General features: G+C 37.5%; 1 protein-coding gene and 1 pseudogene across 2 annotated transcripts; both read left to right on the forward strand.

The window, feature by feature from the left end:
- Positions 1-2,240: 2,240 nt before the first annotated feature.
- On the forward strand, positions 2,241-15,796 carry bmi1a (bmi1 polycomb ring finger oncogene 1a). Of its 2 annotated transcripts, XM_052115323.1 has the most exons (14): positions 2,241-2,391; positions 2,932-3,043; positions 3,156-3,219; positions 3,337-3,365; positions 6,877-6,931; positions 12,453-12,582; positions 12,697-12,793; positions 13,031-13,086; positions 13,178-13,228; positions 13,368-13,473; positions 13,686-13,728; positions 13,928-14,026; positions 14,215-14,295; positions 14,540-15,796. In XM_052115323.1, the coding sequence occupies exons 1-14, from the start codon at positions 2,256-2,258 to the stop codon at positions 14,852-14,854; spliced, it is 1,374 nt and encodes a 457-aa protein (XP_051971283.1). In that variant the 5' UTR covers positions 2,241-2,255; the 3' UTR covers positions 14,855-15,796. The 2 variants fall into 2 exon arrangements, with proteins under 2 accessions (XP_051971283.1, XP_051971282.1); XM_052115322.1 differs by lacking the exons at positions 2,241-2,391; positions 2,932-3,043; positions 3,156-3,219; positions 3,337-3,365; positions 6,877-6,931 and adding an exon at positions 8,992-9,352 and having other exon boundaries at positions 12,450-12,582.
- A 373-nt stretch (positions 15,797-16,169) lies between these two features.
- Positions 16,170-23,907, forward strand: LOC127635007 (sperm-associated antigen 6-like; annotated as a pseudogene).

Raw genomic sequence — 23,907 nt, forward strand, 5'->3', positions numbered from 1 at the left:
GTGAATGATTTAATTGTTTTGAAAAGTGTTTAGGTAAATAAGCTTTGCAAAAGAAAGCTTTCCTATTGAAATGTTTACCTGTAAATAGGCCTACATGTGAATATCTACATGCATCAATGTATTAAAGCTACATAACTTATATAAGGTAAGTCAAACAGTATGAAGTCCACGCCCATATTAATTTAAAAAGGATTACCCTCCTTAGAGAGAGAGAGAGAGAGAGAGAGAGAGAGAGAGAGAGCGAGCGCGTTGCTGAGCAGATTTCTTTGTATTATTTGTGTTAATGTTACCTGTATCACTGCCGTTTATTGCCATAACCCATTACCATCGCATGCTAAGTCTGACTGACCCAAAATATAATGACAATTTAAACAGCATGCGATTTTTTTTTAAATGTGTGCAGAATAACATTTATAATTAGGTGATATTGTAAATAAATGTAGTAGCACTTCAATAGCAGTAGGATCAAATTAATGAATTCATCAACGCAACAAATAGCAATTTATGCGGTTTATTATGCGAATACACAAATTAAAATATTTTAGCAGCAGCAGTAGCCTACTGTCTTTTGAGGAGCTCACAAACTTTCTTGTTATTATGCAATAAATAAATAAATTAATGAATAAATAAATAAATAAACAAATTTACGAATTAATTCATTAATAATAATACTCGCAATGACCTCCTGAGACTGAAGGTGAGCGACTGCAAACTCTGACAGCTGTCTGATAATCAAAATTACACTGAAAACCAAGACACTAACAGTGGAACAAAAAGAAACACTAGTCTATACTGTAGCCTATATACTTTTCTTTGCATTTCACTGATTAGCATACTTTCTGCTGAACATTTCTGTACATTTTAGTCTAAACTGAAAAGCTGTAGGGAATAACTAGGATTGGTTTAGAAGCGGCTTTCTTTCCTCCTATTGCATTCAGAGCACAAGGGTGCTTTTATTCTTGATATTAAAGTAGGACCAGACAGCTTTATAACCATACAACCATAAACATATAGATCTTTGACCACCAGGATAATATATAAAATATTTTTTTGCATGTTTGTTTGTTTAGTAAATTATGTAATGCGTTGTGTAAAGGGAGACCAATATATATATAGTCTCACAGTAACATTATTTTGTACTCATCTATTTTACAATTTACACCCTACCCATAAGCAGGCTATAGCCTATAAAGTTCAAATTTATAACGCGATGGAAGGCTAACTGAAGTAGCTGAGTAAGCTGTTCATTTAAATTTCAGTGATAATAGGCTCTTTAGCATAAAGGAAAAACCACACCTATGGATAATAAACTGATCTGTAGTAACCCAGCTCATATTGGCCTACTAGGCCTATACGAGTTGTCAATCTAAAAGATTTTGGAAACCTTATGTCCACGCCTGACTTTTTTTTTTGTTTTGTTTTGTTTTTTAACCTCAAGACAAAATGTCGATCTAAGCAAGAGTGTTTTGCATGACAACAATTTTAAGAGCAACTGAAAGTGTGGTTTTTAAAAAAAAAAAATATTTTTTTTTTTTACATTTCGTCTTTAGGAAATTATAGATGAAATTGCATAGGTCTGTGTGTCTGTCCTCGTTTAGTGGCCTGTGTTGGGTTAGTTCACGGTGGGGTGGGGGCTGGATCGGGTACAGGTGTCATTTAGATCCCACTTTGTAATGTTTATTGTTAACTAGGCCATATACATTTGTCACCTGGTGTTAAAAGAAAATGAAAAATGTACTCAATAAAAAAAGTAAAAAAAAATAAATAAAATAAAAAAATTATAGATGAAAGTGGATTTTTTATATATATAATATTTACCTTGATAATTAAAAACAAATAGGTGTAACATATTAGTAAATCGCCGTTTTAAGCATCGACTTGACAGCAATGTGATTTCGACTACAAACTTAGGTAAACGAACTATAAAGTCGTTTAGCAGAAAATAAGATAAAGCCCACATATCAGTAATAATAATAATTATTATTATTTTTAAAAAGTAGGCCTATCCGTGGTAGGCGATGTGAAGTGACTTGGACGTCGGTATACAAGCCTATAGGGATGATTCTACCTCAGTAACATTGTTAAATCTTTTATTTGAAAACGTAATAACATGTTATGCATAAGTGGTAACACCGAGTTGTAAAGTTAACATATCGGTGTTTCAGCTCAGCTGTACACGGACTCCCTGTTTGCGACCATTCAAGCTCTGAGGTCAGCTGACACGTAGTCATGTGACTGACTACAAGCTGCTCAAAATGGAGTTGTCGGAGACTGTGATAAAAGGGCTTCAACCCCTGGCCAATCCAGAGCTATTCGACCTGAAATCATATACGATATTTACCGAGGTCTCATTCGACAGTCTCGTTTCCTCTGGAGGCGAGACTGTTCTAGGTAAGAAGGTTGATGTTTTTTTCCCTTTGTGCTGCATTACTTCCGGTTGTCCACAAGAAAGACGTCGCTCAGGCTGCCTGCTGTCCGTTGCTGCAATTTTCTTGTAAAATTAGGCAGAGTATGTCGTCTAGCCTTAAAATGACGCACTGACTGACTGATACTGGCATCTTTGGTTAGTGATGTGCCTAATGACGAACACATTAGTTCACGTTAGTGGACTTTTGCAAGCCATTTAGAAGCTGTGATGCGATAACAGACAAACGCTGCAGCCTTTTCTCTAAGAACTGAATGAATTACAATGAACAATGAGTATTAACTTGATTAAAGGATTCCAGTTATTGTTTGTTATTCATCTTTATTGATAAGCAAAGAAGTTCGCTCTTTAGTAAGCTCGCCTGCTAGTTAGTCCGCTAAGCATTCTCTCTCTCTCTCTCTCTCTCTCTCTCTCTCTCTCTCTCTCTCTCTCTCACTCACTCACTCACTCACTCACTCACTCACTCCCTCCCACTCCCACCACCCACAAATACATATTCATCGCAGGTCACCCACAATTGAAGCACATCGACCAGACTGTCCTGAAACACTGTCATACCGCAGCCACGACCTTCATTCTGGAAGGAGTTAAACAAAATGCAGATAAATCAATAATTAGGTAAATGGTCAAATATGATATTATTCAGAAGATAGTTCTTGACCTTAATTCCAAATATATTACTGTGCAGCACTTTGGTTATACGTGCTTAAAATCTCGTTTGTTTTTTTAGCTCGTGTCTTGAGGACATCAGGTTCCCTAGTGAAAGAGTGGACACATTTTATATCTCATACCAGGTAATGTGTTATGCTTAGTGCTCATTAACCTATGAGTGCCATTAAAGTTCAGTTTCAGTTTTTTTTAAATCTCTCTCTCTCTCTCTCTCTCTCCTCTCTCTCTCTCTCTCTCTCTAGAAAAACAAAATAAATCTGCAATCTTTGTTGTCAAGGTGAGGCATTTTATTATGTAGGCCTATATCAATTTAGAAGGAAAAAAATAATAATAATAATAAATAATTAATAGGCCTACTATATGTTTATCACATAAATGTGTTTCATTTTTATTCAAGAGCATGCGTTGTCTTGCTACTGTATATATATATATATATATATATATATATATATATATATACACACTCACCTAAAGGATTATTAGGAACACCATACTAGTACTGTGTTTGACCAACTTTTGCATTCAGAACTGCCTTAATTCTACGTGGCATTGATTCAACAAGGTGCTGAAAGCATTCTTTAGAAATGTTGGCCCATATTGATAGGATAGCATTTTGCAGTTGATGGAGATTTGTGGGATGCACATCCAGGGCACAAAGCTCCCGTTCCACCACATCCCAAAGATGCTCTATTGGGTTGAGATCTGGTGACTGTGGGGGCCATTTTAGTACAGTGAACTCATTGTCATGTTCAAGAAACCAATTTGAAATGATTCGAGCTTTGTGACATGGTGCATTATCCTGCTGGAAGTAGCCATCAGAGGATGGGTACATGGTGGCCATAAAGGGATGGACATGGTCAGAAACAATGCTCAGGTAGGCCGTGGCATTTAAACGATGCCCAATTGGCACTAAGGGGCCTAAAGTGTGCCAAGAAAACGTCCCTCACACCATTACACCACAACCACCAGCCTGCACAGTGGTAACAAGGCATGATGGATCCATGTTCTCATTCTGTTTACGCCAAATTCTGACTCTACCATCTGAATGTCTCAACAGAAATCGAGACTCATCAGAACAGGCAACATTTTTCCAGTCTTCAACTGACCAATTTTGGTGAGCTCTTGCAAATTGTAGCCTCTTTTTCCTATTTGTAGTGGAGATGAGTGGTACCCGGTGGGGTCTTCTGCTGTTGTAGCCCATCCGCCTCAAGGTTGTGCGTGTTGTGGCTTCACAAATGCTTTGCTGCATACCTCGGTTGTAACGAGTGGTTATTTCAGGCAAAGTTGCACTTCTATCAGCTTGAATCAGTCGGCCCATTCTCCTCTGACCTCTAGCATCAACAAGGCATTTTCAGCCCACAGGACTGCCGCATACTGGATGTTTTTCCCTTTTCACACCATTCTTTGTAAACCCTAGAAATGGTTGTGCGTGAAAATCCCAGTAACTGAGCAGATTGTGAAATACTCAGACCGGCCCGTCTGGCACCAACAACCATGCCACGCTCAAAATTGCTTAAATCACCTTTATTTCCCATTCTGACATTCAGTTTGGAGTTCAGGAGATTGTCTTGACCAGGACCACACCCCTAAATGCATTGAAGCAACTGCCATGTGATTGGTTGATTAGATAATTGCATTAATGAGAAATTGAACAGGTGTTCCTAATAATCCTTTAGGTGAGTGTGTATGTATGTATATATATATATATATATATATATATATATATATATATATATATATACACACACACACACACACACACACACACACACACACACACAGTATCTCACAAAAGTGAGTACACCCCTCACATTTTTGCAAATATTTGATTATATCTTTTCATGTGACAACACTGAAGAAACGACACTTTGCTACAATGTAAAGTAGTAAGTGTACAGCTTGTATAACAGTGTAAATTTGCTGTTCCCTCAAAATAACTCAACACACAGCCATTGTTGTATAAACCGCTGGCAACAAAAGTGAGTACACCCCTAAGTGAAATTGTACAAATTGGACCCAAAGTGTCAATATTTTGTGTGGCCACCATTATTTTCCAGCACTGCTTTAACCCTCTTGGGCATAGAGTTCACCAGAGCTTCACAGGTTGCCACTGGTGTCCTCTTCCACTGCTCCATGACGACATCACAGAGCTGGTGGATGTTAGAGACCTTGTGCTCCTCCACCGTCCGTTTGAGGATGCCTCACAGATGCTCAATAGGGTTTAGGTCTGGAGACATGCTTGGCCAGTCCATCACCTTCACCCTCAGCTTCTTTAGCAAGGCAGTGGTCGTCTTGGAGGTGTGTTTGGGGTCGTTATCATGCTGGAATACTGCCCTGCGGCCCAGTCTCCGAAGGGAGGGGATCATGCTCCGCTTCAGTATGTCACAGTACATATTGGCATTCATGGTTCCCTCAATGAACTGTAGCTCCCCAGTGCTGGCAGCACTCATGCAGCCCCAGACCATGACACTCCCATCACCATGCTTGACTGTAGGCAAGACACACTTGTCTTTGTACTCCTCACCTGGTATCTGCCACACACGCTTGACACCATCTGAACCAAATAAATGTATCTTGGTCTCATCAGACCACAGGACATGGTTCCAGTAATCCATGTCCTTAGACTGCTTGTCTTCAGCAAACTGTTTGCTTGCTTTCTTGTGCATCATCTTTAGAAGAGGCTTCCTTCTTGGACATTCAGCTATGCAGACCAATTTGATGCAGTGTGCAGCGTATGGTCTGAGCACTGTCAGGCTGACCCCCCCACCCCTTCAACCTCTGCAGTACTCATACGTCTATTTCCCAAAGACAACCTCTGGATATGACGCTGAGCACATGCACTCAACTTCTTTGGTCGACCATGGCGAGGCCTGTTCTGAGTGAAACCTGTCCTGTTAAACCGCTGTATGGCCTTGGCCACCATGCTGCAGCTCAGTGTCAGGGTCTTGGCAATCTTCTTATAGCCTAGGCCATCTTTATGTAGAGCAACAATTCTTTTTTTCAGATCTTCAGAGAGTTCTTTGCCATGAGGTGCCATGTTGAACTTCCAGTGACCAGTATGAGGGAGTGTGAGAGCGATGACACCAAATTGAACACACTGCTCCCCATTCACACCTGAGACCTTGTAACACTAACGAGTCATATGACACCGGGGAGGGAAAATGGCTAATTGGGCCCAGTTTGGACATTTTCACTTAGGGGTTTTGTTGCCAGCGGTTTAGAAATAAATGGTTGTGTGTTGAGTTATTTTGAGTGGACAGCAAATTTACACTGTTATACAAGCTGTACACTCACTACTTTACAGTGTAGCAAAGTGTCATTTCTTCAGTATTGTCACATGAAAAGATATAATCAAATATTTACAAAAATGTGAGGGATGTACTCACTTTTGTGAGATACTGTATATATTTGTATATTAATGATGAAACAGGTGATGTTAACCTAATTTAATATATATTTTTAATTATCTTTGTTGTTCCTCAGCATTGACACATGTTCTCCTCATATAACTGATGCTTCATGGCGCCTTGAGTATTGTATAAAGGTACTCAATTGTGTTTTGTTCCATAAATGTTTGTCAGCGTTACTAATGCTTTATTAATATGGTTTCAGTGACCTCATAACTATTGTTTCTCTCTCCAGAATAGTCATGTACATAAAGTCAATCAACCATCTTACCTGATTTCCTTGAACACTGAGGTATGCATGCTTCCAAAGGATTTGCTCAATAATTGTAGTTCTTGTAATTTGTCGCTTTGACTAAGCCCTGTTTACTTTTGCAGAGGGATGACGCTTCTTCGGAAATTAACTTTAGTTGCACCATGGAGCAACTTCAGGTATTTATTTTAAACGACGTGATAATTACACGATGCTTTATCCACAGTTAAGTGATGAATTACTTAAAAAATGGATGTTAAAAGATTAACAAAAAGTTGAAGGACATGATTTACCTCGGCATTATTCCGTTGAACTTTACGGAAATGTTTCGCATGTTTTTGATCATCTCGATGAGAGCATTTGAATCTTGCTTGCAACTTGATCGGGCTACAATGTACCATTTCTTAAGTCTTCCTAATTTTACAAAAGTATCCAAACAAATCCCGATCTACACAAAAATTGTGCAAGCAAAATGTGTATACGCTATAGGCCTAATAAAACGTTAAATTCGTAGGCTACGTAAAATAAATCCTTTTACAATTTACACTTAGGCTAATTAATAAAGCTAACCTACCTGAAACGTTCTACATGTTCTACATTGTTGGGTTCTGTTCTCTGTAAACGCATACTCGGCTATTTAATTATCTTATTCATTACACAGATGCCTGTGTTTGTCGTAGGGGTGACACAAAGGTGAATTTGTCCGAAAGCTGAAGTCATAAAATGCACGTGCTCGTCACATCCCTTTTCAAAAAAATCATAATACGTTTCTTAAGTTTAGCATACTATTTTATTATTATTAAAACAATAATTAAATAAATAAACCTGCATCAGAGCAGTCATTAATTTTAACGTGTCCCACGATACTTTCAGACACCGTTTCGCGACAAAACACTTTAGAAGTGTTATTGGATGGTTTGGAATCATGAAAGAAAAAGAGAGAAAAGAAATAAAGGTCAGTCATTCCACCAACCCATTAAATTTCATTTGTAACCGCTCATCAGTCATCTCGTTTTCCAATTAATTGTTAGTGTCGTGTGTTTAAGGGTCAGAACTAGTCTATTTATTTTTTTCATTTGAGAGTATAAATCCACCCCCTTTAAACGCATTAACTGTGTTTTTCAGGGGATTTTGTAGGTTTATCATTAGCTTTGTTAGGTTGACCAAGTTAAATATTTAAATGAAAGAGGACAGGACCTTTTAAATTACAGTGGCATCATTTGGACATTACTTTTTAAACCGTGTTGCAGAACACATTTATGTTTAGCCCTGACTTAAATTTGAAATCGTTAAATACATTGGGAAAATTTGGGAACATGTGTTTGATTATGGATATACTGGATTGTTTGAACTATTTAGGATTTGGTTGGGAAGATGAAGGATGCAGCAAAATGTCTCGAGAGGGCAACGCAATCTTGATTCCTGCATCTGAGGCTCTAACGAGGAAAACGTGCCATTACTTCAGTCCACCGGAAACAGTGCCCCGACAATTTTCTTTGTTTTGTTATTTTTGTTATGTTTGCATATTGACTTAAGATTCACAATAAAATAATCCACTTTGATAAGAATAAAAAAAAACCTGCCTTTTGTCTTTGTTGCAAATGCATTGTTTTGTGCATGCTTAAGAAATCAACTTACCAAGCTCTGACCACTGATCTTGTTATTCAAACAACACATTGTGTACAGATTATTTTTAAAGGTTAATAAAACGTTTGGCTTAGGACAGTTTTAATAATACAAGTTCATTCTTTTAATGGGGAACGATGCTGCATATAGCCTATTATTATTGAGTCGCATGTTGTCTATAGAAGGAAACGGCCTGCTTATTAGAGGGTGACATCCTTGAGAGGATCGTGCGTAGACTATTATGTTGTGCTGCATTACACTCGCCATCCACCACCCAGAATGAATAGCCTACATTCAGAAGCGTATCTGGCATACCATGTCGGAGCATGTAAATTGATAGACATATATATTTTTTCTTAAACAGCTACGTGATATTTAGTTTAATAGCTTATACCTCCCGTCTATAGAAGATTTACATTGTTCAAAGCTGACCGAATAGGAACCTGTCTGGTTGTGTAATCAGTAGGAACCGGACCACGGTCAAACGGACTTTGAAACGTAGCCTAATTCTTTTGTTATTTGTAGAACGTGAGCGGAGCTGAATACACCGACACATATTCCCAGGCCACCCTTAAGGAATTAGATCACGTGATGCACGGGGCGGTCGAACTACAAGCCATTTTGGGGACGGTGTCAGTTTCCACTGAACCATCAGCGCTGCATTTTTCAAAGACACGATTGAAGGAGCTTGCCGAGAGAAAACGCACATCAGCCCGTTCGTTTCACAAGCGGGAGGTCCAAATACAACATCTCCCACACATCTGCAACCGAACACAGCACGCACACCAAGAATCGGACGTTTTTCTTTTTTATTATTGAAATGCGCCCTTCTCCACCGTTCTCTTATTGCAATTGACAGCGTCTGCAGCTCTTTTCAAGATGGCCGCTTGGCACGTATTCATTTTCTAATGATCCACTTCCAACTTTCATTGTCTGACCACCTCCAGGCTCGCCTATTCACTCCAACGCTGTAAGGTATGTGTTCTTCGATATCGTCTAATTTCAAACCCAGTGCTGTGAACGTGTCCCTGTTTTTGTGAGTTTAAAACAGAGACGTGTTCGGGTGGATGCGGGAGCTGACAGGCTCGCGCACGTAACATTGTCTCCTTCTCCCCGCGTGCTTGCAGATTTTAGTTATTTTTTCGAAGAATATTTCGTAGAGCTGCACGAATGCTTCTTGTTTAGTTGTAGGATATTCGATTATTGACATCGGAATGTTTGCGTGTTGGTACTGGTTTAATATAATGGGTTAGTTATTAATGAATCCTGATGTGCACGCAAAATCACAGATGAGACGGTTCGACTGTTCATGTGATGCTGCTTTCAAAAGGATTTTCTGGTTGTTTATCCGTTGAGCTGTTGTCTAATTTTATAGATATGCGTTCCGTACGATGTTTACGATCCGTTGAAATCATTGTTGAACAAAATGGTACATATTTGTGTGTTTTCTTAACTTAAATTTACATGGTAACTGAGCATTGTCCTCCTGTCGGAGGAACGGCAGTGCATTCAACAGACATTCAATACGGACGATGTGCGCTTGATAAAACAACAGAAATGTAGTTTATAAACTCGGGTACATATTTAAAATGTATTTTTAGTTATTTCTGTTTTTTACCAAACTTACTTAAAGAAATGATCATAGGGTCTAGACATTTTTGAATGAACCTTATGGCAGTTTGTTGGACTTTGACAAACAGCCACATTGCTAAATGTTCTCTACCGTTGAGTTAAAAATATATTTTGAGCTCCAGGATTAGTTATCACGTATTTAGATGTCACATGCGGACACCTGGTTGTTCTTTGTGTTGTTACATGACAAGTAGAAATATCTTTTAATATTCGACTTATTATGCGGGTTGTTTTCTTAATTGCTTCATAAGTAAATATGATTGACTCGCGCCTCAGTGTCTTGATTTAGAAATGGAAGTATTTCCATTTGGGTTTGGTGAGTAGTAATTTTGCCTAATTGCATTGAAGGTGTATGTCAGAGTGAAATTTGTAATTTATGTGACCTGTTATGGAATGGTGATAATGTTGACTCTGTCTGTCATCATTGGTGAGATCTGTTTAGCCTGATGGAATTTCAATATGGTACCTGATTGAATTGAACAATTCAGCATGAAATAGAAGGCCAGGCAGACCATATTGCAAATGCTGTTTCTGCTCACGTGGCTTTGTTATGGCTTATTAATCGTTCAGTTCCTGTGCAGTGGCTCTTTCCCCTTTTTATAAATGTATTTTCATATGTGGAGCTTGCTTATTTAAATAGCCTAAAGTAGAGTTCATAACATGGTTTGGTTTTATAACTGAAAAGAAACACAGTTTGCAATGGTACACTCTCAGAATTGTTTTTTCCAATCTGTACATTTTTGTAGCTGGGGTGGAACCCTATAGGGAACTATTTTGTTCTTTAGTTAGTTTTTATCTGATTGGGTACATGTTGTATAAGGAACAATTGTTTAGGCTACTTTAAAAGTATTGTGTATATTTAAGGTACATATTGTGTTCCTCTGCCTTGAAGATTAACAATTGTTCCTTATAGGTAAAGTTATGTACTCAAAACGAGTTGAACATTTTAATTAGAGGTACAGAAATGTCCCCTTATTGAGTGTACCACCCCAGTGACAGAAAGGGTACAGTTTTGAACTTTTTTTTTTTTTTTTTTTTTGAGAGTGTAGGAACAAACAGTGGTGGATCACATTTTGTCAATGTTATGCTTTTCATTCATACAATGTTAGACAACATGTTCATCGTAGGCAAAGTGATACGTCATGACTCTGATTTCCTTTTGACTAGTTGATATCTTACTAAATAAATGTTAGACCATGAACACCATTAGGCTACTAATTGGGGTAAATACAGGTAAAAGCTTGATTATGTATGTTCTTCAATAACTAAAAACGTGTTTTAAATAAATCCAAAACTTGAATGGGATGACATTGATGTAGCAATTTGAATGATATTTCAGAAACATGGCCAATGAACACATTTTCAGAAAGTGTCCCACTTTACCTGTAATTTCCCAAGTTAGCCTACTGTATAGTGCTCAGAAATCGTAGTCATATAGCCCCATGCACGTCACATATTAATGCCTATATGGTAGCACCCTCAAAGCATGGTTATCTGAGACCGCAAAACAGCATTTTAAAAACCAATTTTCTAACTTAAGTACGAATAGTAACATCATTTTGATACGTTTCTGCAAGCACTATGTGTAGGTACTGTGGCCGAGCCCTTAAATGTTTTTATTTATTTATTTTTTAGCTTACACTCGGCCTAGTCGTTTTCACAATTGTGAGGTGTATTAGCACCTCATAGCACTCGCCTTCGACTCTCCGTTAATGTCCCGTCATAATAGGTTTTTTAAAAATGGAAATTTGTGAACAAAATAAACGTTAGCCTATTTATAGAAACGTATGACGATAGCATGATGTCAAATGGTTATCGGTAAATGCTAGGAGCGTTCACGGGCAATGGACTATTGCAACATTATCGGCCCAGGAGTGAGAGACTGTCAGAGCAAAGCAGACATCAGTATCACCGACTTGACTGTTCCTTCCGCTGTCTGTACTTCTGAAAGAATGTTTTAAATTTAGAATGTGTTCACTGCTTTAATAATAGGCGCTACGCGGTGTCTTCATTTTCAGTGCTTGGCTCGTTGCCATGTTATGCAGCTTGAGTTGCTATAGAAACAGTGAAACGTGTTCGTCACAAAGTCAATCTAGGTACGTAGTCTCTCCTTATGACTGAATGATGCATTCGATTGCATTATGCAATGTTGTGCCTTGCTGGCGAATCTAATGCCTTGCCCTTTTAAATGATCGCTTAATAAAGTAGTTGTGCGATTGCACAACACAGAAGCCCTGCGTTCAAGAGGTCTCCTAAAATTCTTATTGTCGTTGTCTTTTAATTAAATTGCATATTCGCAACACCCCCATAATAACAAAACATATAGAGCCCATCAGATTCTTCACTTGTCATGTTGAGCCATAATGTCATTATTGTTTCCTTCTGCCAGTTGCTTTTAGTTGCAAGTACACTTGTTCACATTTTGTTGATACTCCTGCAGGGTCTTTTCTATTCCATGACGATGCATCGTACAACAAGGATCAAGATTACAGAGCTCAATCCTCACTTGATGTGTGTCTTATGTGGTGGATATTTCATAGATGCAACCACAATCATAGAATGCTTGCACTCATGTGAGTATTCTAAGGTTGGCTACACACTTTGGTTATTTTATTATGGCTAAAATCTGAATGTCATGTAACATTAAGGTAATTTGTTTTATTTTGTGATATTTTTCTTATCCTCAGTTTGTAAAATGTGTATTGTCCGCTACCTGGAAACCAGTAAATACTGTCCTATATGTGATGTGCAGGTCCACAAAACAAAGCCACTTCTCAATATTCGGTAACCTTTTAAAATCCTTTTTTTAATCACTTGTTACAAAAAGCTATGCTATACTGTAATAATTGACAGTGATTCTCAAGCATACATCTGCCATTTTGCTTCTCCTTTCCAGTTTATCGTTTGTGAAAGTATTTTGTAATTTATTTCTCATTTTGCAAAAGGATAGTCAAAATTGCATAGTTTTTGTACAAATTGTTTACCTGACAGTCATCTAAAAATGTGCTTCTTCCACCCCAGGTCTGACAAAACTCTACAAGACATTGTATACAAGTTGGTTCCTGGCCTTTTCAAAAGTATGTCAATCACTGAAACAGAAATGCATAAATCTTGTTAGTAATTATGCAAAAATTATGCTCTGATGTGGAAATATCTTTTTCTGTGCAGATGAGATGAAGCGTAGGAGAGATTTTTATGCTGAACACCCATCAGTTGATGGTAAGTGTTTTTTGTTAACAATCATTTTTTTGATTTAAGATAATTGTTTGAACAAACTGTTGCACAATGGCTTGGTCTGATATGTTTAAATTGAGGCCAAATTCATCATTTTGTATGATTGTATGAACTTTTTTCAAAGTTGCAAATGGATCCAATGAAGACCGAGGGGAAGTCGCTGATGAAGATAAGAGAATCATCACAGATGATGAGATTATCAGTCTGTCAATTGAGTTTTTTGATCACAGGTATATGTTTGCATATCTATTTAAGTGATTGCTATTATCAGTGTATTCTTATGTGCAGTTGAACTTTTGCCTCTTATAGCAAAACTCTTCTGGACAAAAATGACATTTGAAGTGGCACATTCGTGTAGTGTAAAATAAATGATACATATATTTTATTTAAAAACAAAATGTTATGGATGTAGTTATGCTTATTTTACAAACTTATTGTTCAGGGCCCAACTGCAAGGCAGCACAGATGAGAGGCAAAAAGAAGAGGTAATTAAATCTTGATTCATTTACTGTTGCTCAGAGTATTTTATTCTTTTTGATAAAGGGAAATAATTTGAAAATCTAAATAATGTATTTTTGTACAAATCATTGTGCAGCCCAGTTCCATCATTTAATTTGAATTATTGCTAACTGTGTACGTCTTTGCTGTGCTCTTTAAAAAAATAATAATAATTTGTCCGCACAGGTTAATAATAAAAGATACTTGCAGTGCCCTGCTGCCATGACTGTGATGCATTTGAGGAAATTTTTAAGAAGCAAAATGGATATACCTCCTACATTCCAGGTAATTTGTATGTAGTTTAAATGCAGATGCCACATTTTCACATACCAGTAATTGTTTCAGCTATTACAGTAAGATTATCAAATATTACTTGATATTATATTACCCCATTCGTTCTGGTTAGGCTATTTATTTTGACATTGACATTGATTGGGTGATTATTTTAACATTTTTGTTAATTGTTCTAATAGATTGAAGTTATGTATGAGGATGAGCCTTTGAAGGATTATTACACATTAATGGATATTGCCTACATCTACACATGGAGAAGAGTAAGTCCTCAAATGGAGCCACTTGATGTTTTATGTTGTTAAATGCAGTATTAAATGTCACTTTAAATATCTAAAACATTAATGCTAAAGAAATGTGTTATCCAATTCCTTGCTTTTGTATTTCAAATAATTATTTTGATAAGGGCTGATGTTTGATTATTAGTTACTTTTTGGATTGAGAGTTTTGTTTGGTTTACAACAAGCAATGATAAGGTGCCCTCTGTCTTTCTCTTACAATACATAGAATGGACCACTGCCTCTAAAATATCGCGTGCGGCCCAGCTGTAAAAAGATGAAGATTACTCCCCCGCAAGAGGGCTTGAACACAAACCGCTTTGAAAGTGACTCAGCCAGCGATAAGGCCGGCAGTCCCGCTGGAGTTCCATCCACCTCCTCACCACTACCGAGTCCTAGCACACCAGTTCAGCCTTCACAACCTCATTTCAACCACATTTCCAATCCTATTAATGGCACCACAATGACAAGTCCAAATCGACAGTTCAGCTTTGGCAACAAAGTGCGAAAGACAACGCTGAATGGATCTTCCACGTCATCTTGATGAAAAGGGACTACATGTTAAAGCCAATGCCAGATATATTCCAGCTATTTCCATGCCAACGTAGTGTCATTTAGAGACCCTTCTTTTTGTTATTATTATCATCACTATATTAAACATGTAACTTTAACGTAGTGGAAGTGACTCATTTAATTTGATGTATTGCTGGAATTTCTACTTTGTGTGAGAACAACATGATTGATTGCAAAGTGGAGTACAGAGCATTTTTAGAAGGTTGAGGCATTTGCCAAACAGCCATGATACGGTTTGCAGAAATGACTGAATTATAACTTTTTATATATATTTTTACTTTTGAAAACTCATTCAGACATTATGTGTTGCTTGTATTTTACGTGTGTATTATAATGTTCTTTTAAAAGCATGATTACAAAATTTTACTCTGATTTTAGTTTGGCTGGGTAGTTACTAAACATTCCTGTTATATTCAGCTGGCTTTTAAGAATGTCTCAATGAAAAAAAATATATAAATATATATATATATATATATATAGTTCACCAATTAAAGGACAAAAATTATATTAGGCCTGTGTGAACAAGAAAAAACTAATGTTAAGATCTAGCCAGTGTAGGGTAATCATTTTTATTATTTGAAGTTTTTGGAAAATGAATTTTTATTTTGTCAAGTTAATTTACTCTTTGCTCCACTGTCGGCTCGGGTGGGTCCACCCGATTACTATACGAAACAGTTGGTTTCCAGGTCATGCTTCAGGCCTGCGCAGCATGCAAATAACCTTAAGACTGCTTTTTAGGCTATCACATACACGAATTTGTCCAAAGACGTCCAACAGCTATTGTTAATACAATTTCTCATTCGGGACAACAGTTTGATGTCTTCAGTGTTTATTTGTCATTTTGGTCGATTGTATACTATTGACAGCTATTATATTGTGACTGTTGCACAGTATAAAACATCTAAATAAAACATTTTACACTTTCAAATCACATTTGCGTTTTAAACTGCCTCAAACTAGAAAAAGTGTATTTGAAACATCTAGACAGAAAAATTTGCTGAATTGCTACATTTCTTTTTCTTGCTATTTTATTCTTTTTCACGGCCGTTTTTGAAGACAACGCCAGGAGAAATAAAGATAGCCCATCACTAATCTTTAAGACGTTAACTCTGGTTAACCTGTGGCAAAGTTCTTTTGACCTCTCACTGGATATTCGTCGGGTTGCTGGAAGAAATTTTGACGCGGCATACGAATTGTGACTTATCTCTATTTACCATCAATATCATTCTCTTCTGAAAGTGTCCACAACTGGAGTTGTGAATACTTTGGATGAGTCCGCTAAAACGATGATGGGCAAGTGGGCAACATTGGTAGGCCTGTATAGAGGGTGAATATCAGTAGGCTAATAGAAAAATATGCCAAGCTATATAGTTTGTGCAAAATACCTCGTTGGGATTTTGGAACGGGAACAGTTCTACATGAATATCTGTGAATGAGAACAGCACAAATGATCAGTCCCTTCGTTTGACTTCGTAAAAAGTTGGCTTTAGCGTCAATGATTGCGTAGGCTCCATAAACGGTTACACTGAGTTAATGACAGCAATCCATTGTAACTATGTAAACAATCCTTTTATGGACATAGGTTCATAGTTTACTTGTCAGTCTTATAAAGCCTTAGATCCTGTCGATTTGGTCTTAAAATACTAGAACCTTTAAATATCACACATTTGTCATAAATTTTAAACGAAGCCAAAACGGGCTTATTTAATAAATGTCAGTCGGCATAGGTTTTGTCATTGGGAACATAGTCTAAATAATTATTTGTTCAATATGGTTTGATATAGAGTCTGTCTTCATTTGGCTCCGTGCAAACGAAAGGCAATATTCACTTCGGCCTAACAAAACTATATCATTTGTTATTTGAAAGTTAGGGTATCATTCAAACAGATCTTAAGAAAAATGGCTAGCCTACCAATGATGGCAACTGCAATTAGTTAAGAGTGAATAGAGTAAACTCCTACAATACACGAAAATGTTTCAGTGCCAAAAGGTGCAGTGTTTCTAGAAGTTTCATTGAAGTATCGTCAAAGAGGACCGAGAATGCGTGAACAGAAAGAAATATGCAAAGCATCCTAGACATTACGCATTGATCTGGGATCCATCTAAACATTTCGAATAAGTATAAAGTTGGAAAACAATAATAACAAAATAGGCTAGTAGTTAAGGTTATAAAAAATATTCAGCTACACACTAGTCCTCGTTTCTTTCTCAGCCTTATTTAATGACGATCTGCACATGTTAAGAATATTAAATACTTAATCCAACTATTTCTCTGACTGCATTTGTCTCTGCAGTAACTATCTAGAAACCATTGAAGGGAAAGCTGGTCGCCCTCGTAGCTGCTTTTACACAAAATGCTACGTTCAATCGACAGTTGTTACTTCACTTTTATGGGATATGGGAATATTAAACCAGTGATGATCCGTCTGAATATAGCCTAAAAGCGGGGCGGCATTGACACTGCGTTGAACAGAAATGATCATATCGGGAGAAACAATGACAGCAAGCTCACTGAACACGGTGCCTATCACTTCCGGTTTGTTGCCAAGACAACCGTTGCACGCCTCCTCTAAACTCTGCCACAACAAACGCCGTTTCCTAATGTGAGTTTAAACGTGTAGGCTTTTTGTCTTTTTTGTTCCGATTGGGGACACTGATAACTAAGAGTCACCGGCAGGTTTTGCAGGGTGAGAAAGCCAGTTCCGGATAGGGATGTTATATGTCATTAATAAATACTTTAGTATCATGTAATTACAAATTCGCAATAGTGGTTACTGTTACTGTTGCAGTCAGTTGACTAGATTGTAAGATATGACTGGTAGATTCGTTGCAAAGTAAGTTGTGCAAAGTAACCATGTTTTAACTTGGGCTATTCATAGGCTTTAGTAGGATGCCCTATACCAGACAACCCTAAATCTGTATAAATGTGAATATTATTTATTTGCCGTGTTTGAGACATATCAAAAAGCAAGAACGCAATTTGTTCAAATGGTAGCAGAGCTTGCAACAAGACCACAAAATATTGAAACACTTAAAAATGCTGGTAAGTATATATAATTTGTGAAGAAAATCAAGTAGGAGTACTTCTTGATGAAGTATGGTGTTTCAGTGTATAATAGCAACACTTTTAGAATGTTTTTCTACAGAATAGGAAAGCTAATATCCATTTGTTGTAGATAATGCAATTACATAAGCATTGGATTCAAGTGCATGCATAATTATGTAACAGTCCATAGGAATTTACGTACAGGTTTAAGGTGATTGTATAATATGAACTGCCAAATAATAATAATATTATAATAATAGTAATAGTAAAAAATATATATTTTCTTCCCAAATGAATTTTTGTCCAAACCTACTTTATAGAGGATAAGTATATTATAACCCCCCTTTAGACTACACACTAATCATATTCATCTATGTTTAGCATGTTGAATATTTCAAAAATAATTATATGATATGATTTGAAAGATTTTAATCAAGTAAATCATTCTCATTTACTTTCATGTGTCTTTCCACTCCCGTTTTCTGCCCTGCACTAATGTGCTCACTCGCTTTGGCTTAGGTGTAATGTCCCTTTTGAGGCCTCTCCTTTTGGATGCAGTCCCAACTATTCAGCAGACAGCAGCCCTGGCTCTCGGAAGGCTTGCCAACTATAACGATGACCTGGCTGAGGCTGTAGTGAAGGGAGACATTCTTCCTCAGCTTGTGTACTCCCTGGCTGAGCAAAACGTAAGAGTCTCTTCAGCTTAACCTTCCAGCTTTCATTTAAATGAAGTGGGTTTGCCTTAAGGAGTTGAACTATAATCAACTGCATTTTCAAAGCTTTCTTTTAACACTGTTGTCTCAACAAATTTAGCATTTAAAAAAATAATAAAATTAAAGAGACTTTTTTAATGAGGTCTGTTTGTCTACATTCATTTAATATTATTTAGATAGCAAATGTGTGATATTGAAATCTGTTGGCAACTTTTGGATATATTTAATTTTAAAAAGTAAGTAATTTTTTTTCTTTTGGTTCTTGTTTTTCTCTTCTAAAATCTGGCAATTGCATAACATAAAGATTCTATAATAAAGCTGCTGCGTTTGTTCTTTGGGCTGTTGCTAAACACTCCCCTGAGCTGGCCCAGGCTGTAGTGTATTGTGGTGCACTGGACACTCTTGTTATCTCCTTGGAGGAGTTTGATCCTGGGGTCAAAGTGGCTGCTGCATGAGTACTGGGCAACATTGCCAGACATAATGGGCGTAAATTCACATCGAAAACGTTTCTCATACTTTTTTGCAATTTGTCCAATAAATAATAAATTTTTAACAAAAACATGTGTACTTGTGTTATTCTTCCTCTCCCCACCTGAGGTACAGAGCTGTCTCAAACAGTTGTAGATGCTGGAGTAGTGCCTCTTCTCGTGTTATGTATTCAGGAGCCTCTGCTATGAGTGACATAGCCAAGCACTCCCCAGAGCTTTCTCAAACAGTGGTGGACACCGGGGCAATTGCCCACCTAGCACAGATGATCCTAAACCTGGATGCCAAATTGAAGGTTGGTGACACATAGATATTTTAATCGAGTTTGACCCTACCAAATAAATTGTACACCCCCCAAACCTGTAATCTGCACTTAACAGAGGCAGGTTTTTTCAGCTCTCAGCCAAATCGGCAAGCACACCGTGGATGTAGCAGAGATGGTGGTGGAGGCTGAGATATTCCCTGCCGCGCTGGCTTGCCTAAAGGACCCAGATGAATATGTTCAGAAGAATGTCACCTCTCTTATTCGGGAAATCACAAAACATACCCCCGAGGTATACCTACCACATACACAACATACCCACAAAATGATTTCAAGATGCTGGCGTAACATTGGAATCTCCACTTTGTCAACTCTTTGACACCCTCTGTTTAAATAACATGGTGTGCGGCAGCTAGTCTTTAAACCGTGGAGAATGTGGGTCTGTTATTTATCACCAGTGCAGCACAGGAAACAGACAACTGGAAACCACATAGTCATTGCATTACTCAGTTTTTTTCATCTTATCAAGAGTATGTGTAGCATTCATGTAACTATTGTCTAGCAGTGGTTCCCAACCCTGTGCCTGGAGGCCACACAACACTACCCATTTTGGATGTCTCCCTTATCAATCACACAATTCAACTCATCATCTCGTTAGTGGAGACTCCAAGACCTGAATTGGGGTTGTCAGAAAAGGGAGATGGGAGGGGCCTTCAGGAACAGGGTTTTGGAACCACTGGGCTAAAGCATTTCTTCCAGTAACCCTTCAAAACAAAAGTGTTCTCGCACAAAAAAGCAAGACACCACAAAGGATAGAGCAGAACGCAGGTGTCTTGAAACATGTACATTAGAAGTTCTTTTTAACTTTTTAACATGGCATCTAAAAATGCTGCGCTTCTGTGAGAGATGCAAAAACACAGTGAAACATGACACAGTTGTCAAAAGACAAACATCCACAAATGTTGGTAATCGATTGAAAAAGTGTGATCAGACAAAATCAAATTTGGCTTGAACAGCCCCTTATTCACATGACACTGAACTAGCTGTATCTCAAAAAGGCAGTCTTTTGTTTCAATTGATTGCAGGTAGATGCACAAAAGACATATATGCAAGGCATGCCACGCATAGGGGCACCATGTGTGGGGGGGTTCAGTGTATCTGGATACATGGGGCACAAAATATAGTTTTGCATACATGCTCAGAAATGGTTTTCTGCACCCCTTAATGTAGGTAAACATTAACTTTATCCAGCACTGTTCTCTCTGTCCTTAAATATCATGATACTGTTTTGATGAGTGAGAAACTGCTCCAAATGATTCCATTAGAGAACAGTCCGAAAGAACTAACTGGATGAATCACGAATCGATTCAGACCGTTTTGCAACCTATTTAGACAATTCACTGACAACTCAAAAGAAGGATTAATTCGCAAATCGGGCATTGCTGGTTCTTTAAAACAGACAACATCATTATGGGACACATGTAATATTTGCTGAAATATTCTCCGAAATATTTTCTTCAGGTCAGTCGGAGCTCTCAATGTACGCACAGTGCGTACAGCCGTACAGCTGCAGGCGCCATCTCCTCCACCCTCCTCAACTGTTCATACTTGATTCTCCACTCCTGTAGGGAGTGCCTCAGTTGGCTATCTGCCTAGAGAAAGAGCAAGAAAATCACATCAAGGCAGCTATAGCTAGGGCATTCGGGCAGATCGGTCGACACACTCCTGAGCATGCACGAGCTGTTGCTGTGGTCAACGTGCTCCCCAAACTTCTCAATCTCTATTTGGACACGGAAAACTCTGAAGACCTGCAGGTCAAGGTGAGCAGCTTCACTATGTGTAAAGTAACAACCAAAAATTTTACTCTTTTTCAGTACGAAATTTTGGAGCATTTTTATAACTGTAACTGTAGTCTCATCTTTGCGTTGTATACAAACTCAAAACAGGCAAAAACAAAAGGCCCTGAAGAGCATCCTTCAGAAGTGCACATATCTACCAGCATTAGAGCCTCTTCTCTATGAAGCTTCCAGCAACATTCTAAAACATGTCATCTGCCAGTTCAGTAAGGAATTGGGGCCCTGAATTTATCAACATATTTAATGAGTGCTGCACTTATTAATTACAATGAAAACTTATTAAGGGGCTCAGCTTTTTATGTTTTCTCCCCCTCTTTCCAGACTAAACGTTCTTCCTCATGATAGTAAGGCATCACCTTGTTTGTTACCAGTGGGGGTCTGAAGAAAGTACAGGAAATCAAAGCAGAACCTTGTTCTGCAATTCAGGAATATATCAATGCAATCAACAGCTGCTACCCAGGTTCAAGCACTTATACTTAACTTCAACATAACTTAACTTTTAACTTTATTTACATAAACAGCACCATACCAAGATATTAAAGGAATATTCAGGGTTCAATACATGTTAAGCTCAATCAACAGCATTTAGCATAATGTTGATTACCACAAAAAATGTACTTATATTTATATATTTATATTTATGCATTTGGCAGATGCTTTTATCCAAAGCGACTTACAGAGCCCTTATTACAGGGACAATCCCCCCGGAGCAACCTGGAGTTAAGTGCCTTGCTCAAGGACACAATGGTGGTGGCTGTGGGGCTCGAACCAGCAACCTTCTGATTACCAGTTTACCAGTTATGTGCTTAGACCACTACATCCACTACTTGCCACTTGTTTATGAAAAAAACAAACAAACAAACCAAAAAAACAATAATTGTAATGTTGCAAATAACTTTACACAGATAAGATTAGTCAGGGATTTTATCACACTAAAATCATCTTAACATAATATTTACTTTTTGTGGCTTTCCTTTTGAAACTGCATATATTTGAATGTTTATGAACTGACCTTATTCACTTCCAATGTATATAGTGTTCCCATACTGTAACCGTGAAGGGGGTCATTCTTTTTTTTTTGTGGAAATCAACATTATGACACAAATGCTGTTAATTGAGCTCAACTTGTATTAAACCCGGAATATTCCTTTAAAGACAAACAAGATACATGCTGTAAACACTTAGAATTACGTTTCCAATCAATGGTTTATTCTTTTTGTTGTTCAACAGTTCCAATGATATGTTATTTTTTTAACAGGTACTATTCCCCTGGTTACTCTGAGGCATTGCAGGAAAGGATTGAAAACTATCAGCCAATTTGATCCAGTGCAACACTGCTTTTATGGAAATATATCCAACGAATCCCATTGCTTAGTGAGAACTTTGGTGAAAGCAATTATCCAATCTGCAAGAGTTGATTTAGCTAAATCTGTTCCATTAAAAACACTTGTATAGTGGTCTTGTACAGTTCAGTGAAACTGGGGTTCTGAAACTGGTGGTGCTGCGGGCCTGCAGCTGGATACTATTGGGTGGTATAGCATCATTGTCAATTCTGATATCTTGTGTTTTAGCTCAGACCTAAGTCAGCCAAGCCTTCAAATTTTTTGAAAGACCTGCTCTTAAATGCACTTTCTTGCTGTATAAAATAACCTTTGTGTATCCGGTTTCCTATTTTTTAGCTATGATAAAAACATACATTGACTTAAAAAATATTTTTTAAATGAATTTGCTATGTATTTCATTGTGCATTTCTATTGCTTTAATATAAAATGTAGCCTACCCTTTTGAATTTCGCAGACTATTAAGGCAATTAATGTAAAACTTAGTTCCAGGCATTCTGTAAAAGGTCGAAGGTCTAATCCATTTGAGATACGTTTGATTTCATGTTTAATTACCCATCCACTCTTTATCGCCCCCTGCTGTATGATGTTTGAATGAATGTTCAGACCATAGAACAGCTGTCAAACATATGGCAGCCCGTTCTTTGTTTATTGTTTCCTCTTCTGGTGTCAATCAGATTGCTTTTTCAATCGACACTGTTTTGTTAAGCATTGTCTCCATCCCACAGCTTTATCCAAATGACAACATTGATTATCAACCCAGAAGGCCGGATCACTTCGAGAATTTTTAATTGTGAATGATTTGAAAATGTTTTCTTTCAATTCTATTTTACCGGAAGCCGGTTTTCAAAAACATTTAAAACACAATTGATGATATGTATTAGTATATTCGTATGTTACAAGGTGATGGTTGAATTAGCACAGTAATTTCCTCTTATATCGTCAGTCTCGCCTTCATGACAGCAAATTCAAAAGTATAGCCTATATAAGTTGTGGCATCGCTCTTTCAACATGGCCATAAATGGGAGAAGACTTGAAATAATTGAGCCATACGCGTGAGGCTTTTAAATGAGAATTCTACTCTAACTTTTTGGGTGAACCACATTGTAAGTTTTATTCACAGTTTCAATGACTCAACTGACAGTTTCAACTTCCATTTGTCTTTATGTTCTTCTTCGAGACTTTTATTTATTTATTTATTTTACTTTCTTTTCTAAAACGGTGTTCATCACTAAATCATTCGAATTGCAGCCAATAAACTTGAAATCTCTTATTCTTATTCTCTGATTAGGGCTTATTGGGCCTCATGAGCAGTGAACAT

The sequence above is a fragment of the Xyrauchen texanus genome, chromosome 42 (genome assembly GCF_025860055.1).
Source record: "Xyrauchen texanus isolate HMW12.3.18 chromosome 42, RBS_HiC_50CHRs, whole genome shotgun sequence".
NCBI lineage: Eukaryota > Metazoa > Chordata > Actinopteri > Cypriniformes > Catostomidae > Xyrauchen > Xyrauchen texanus.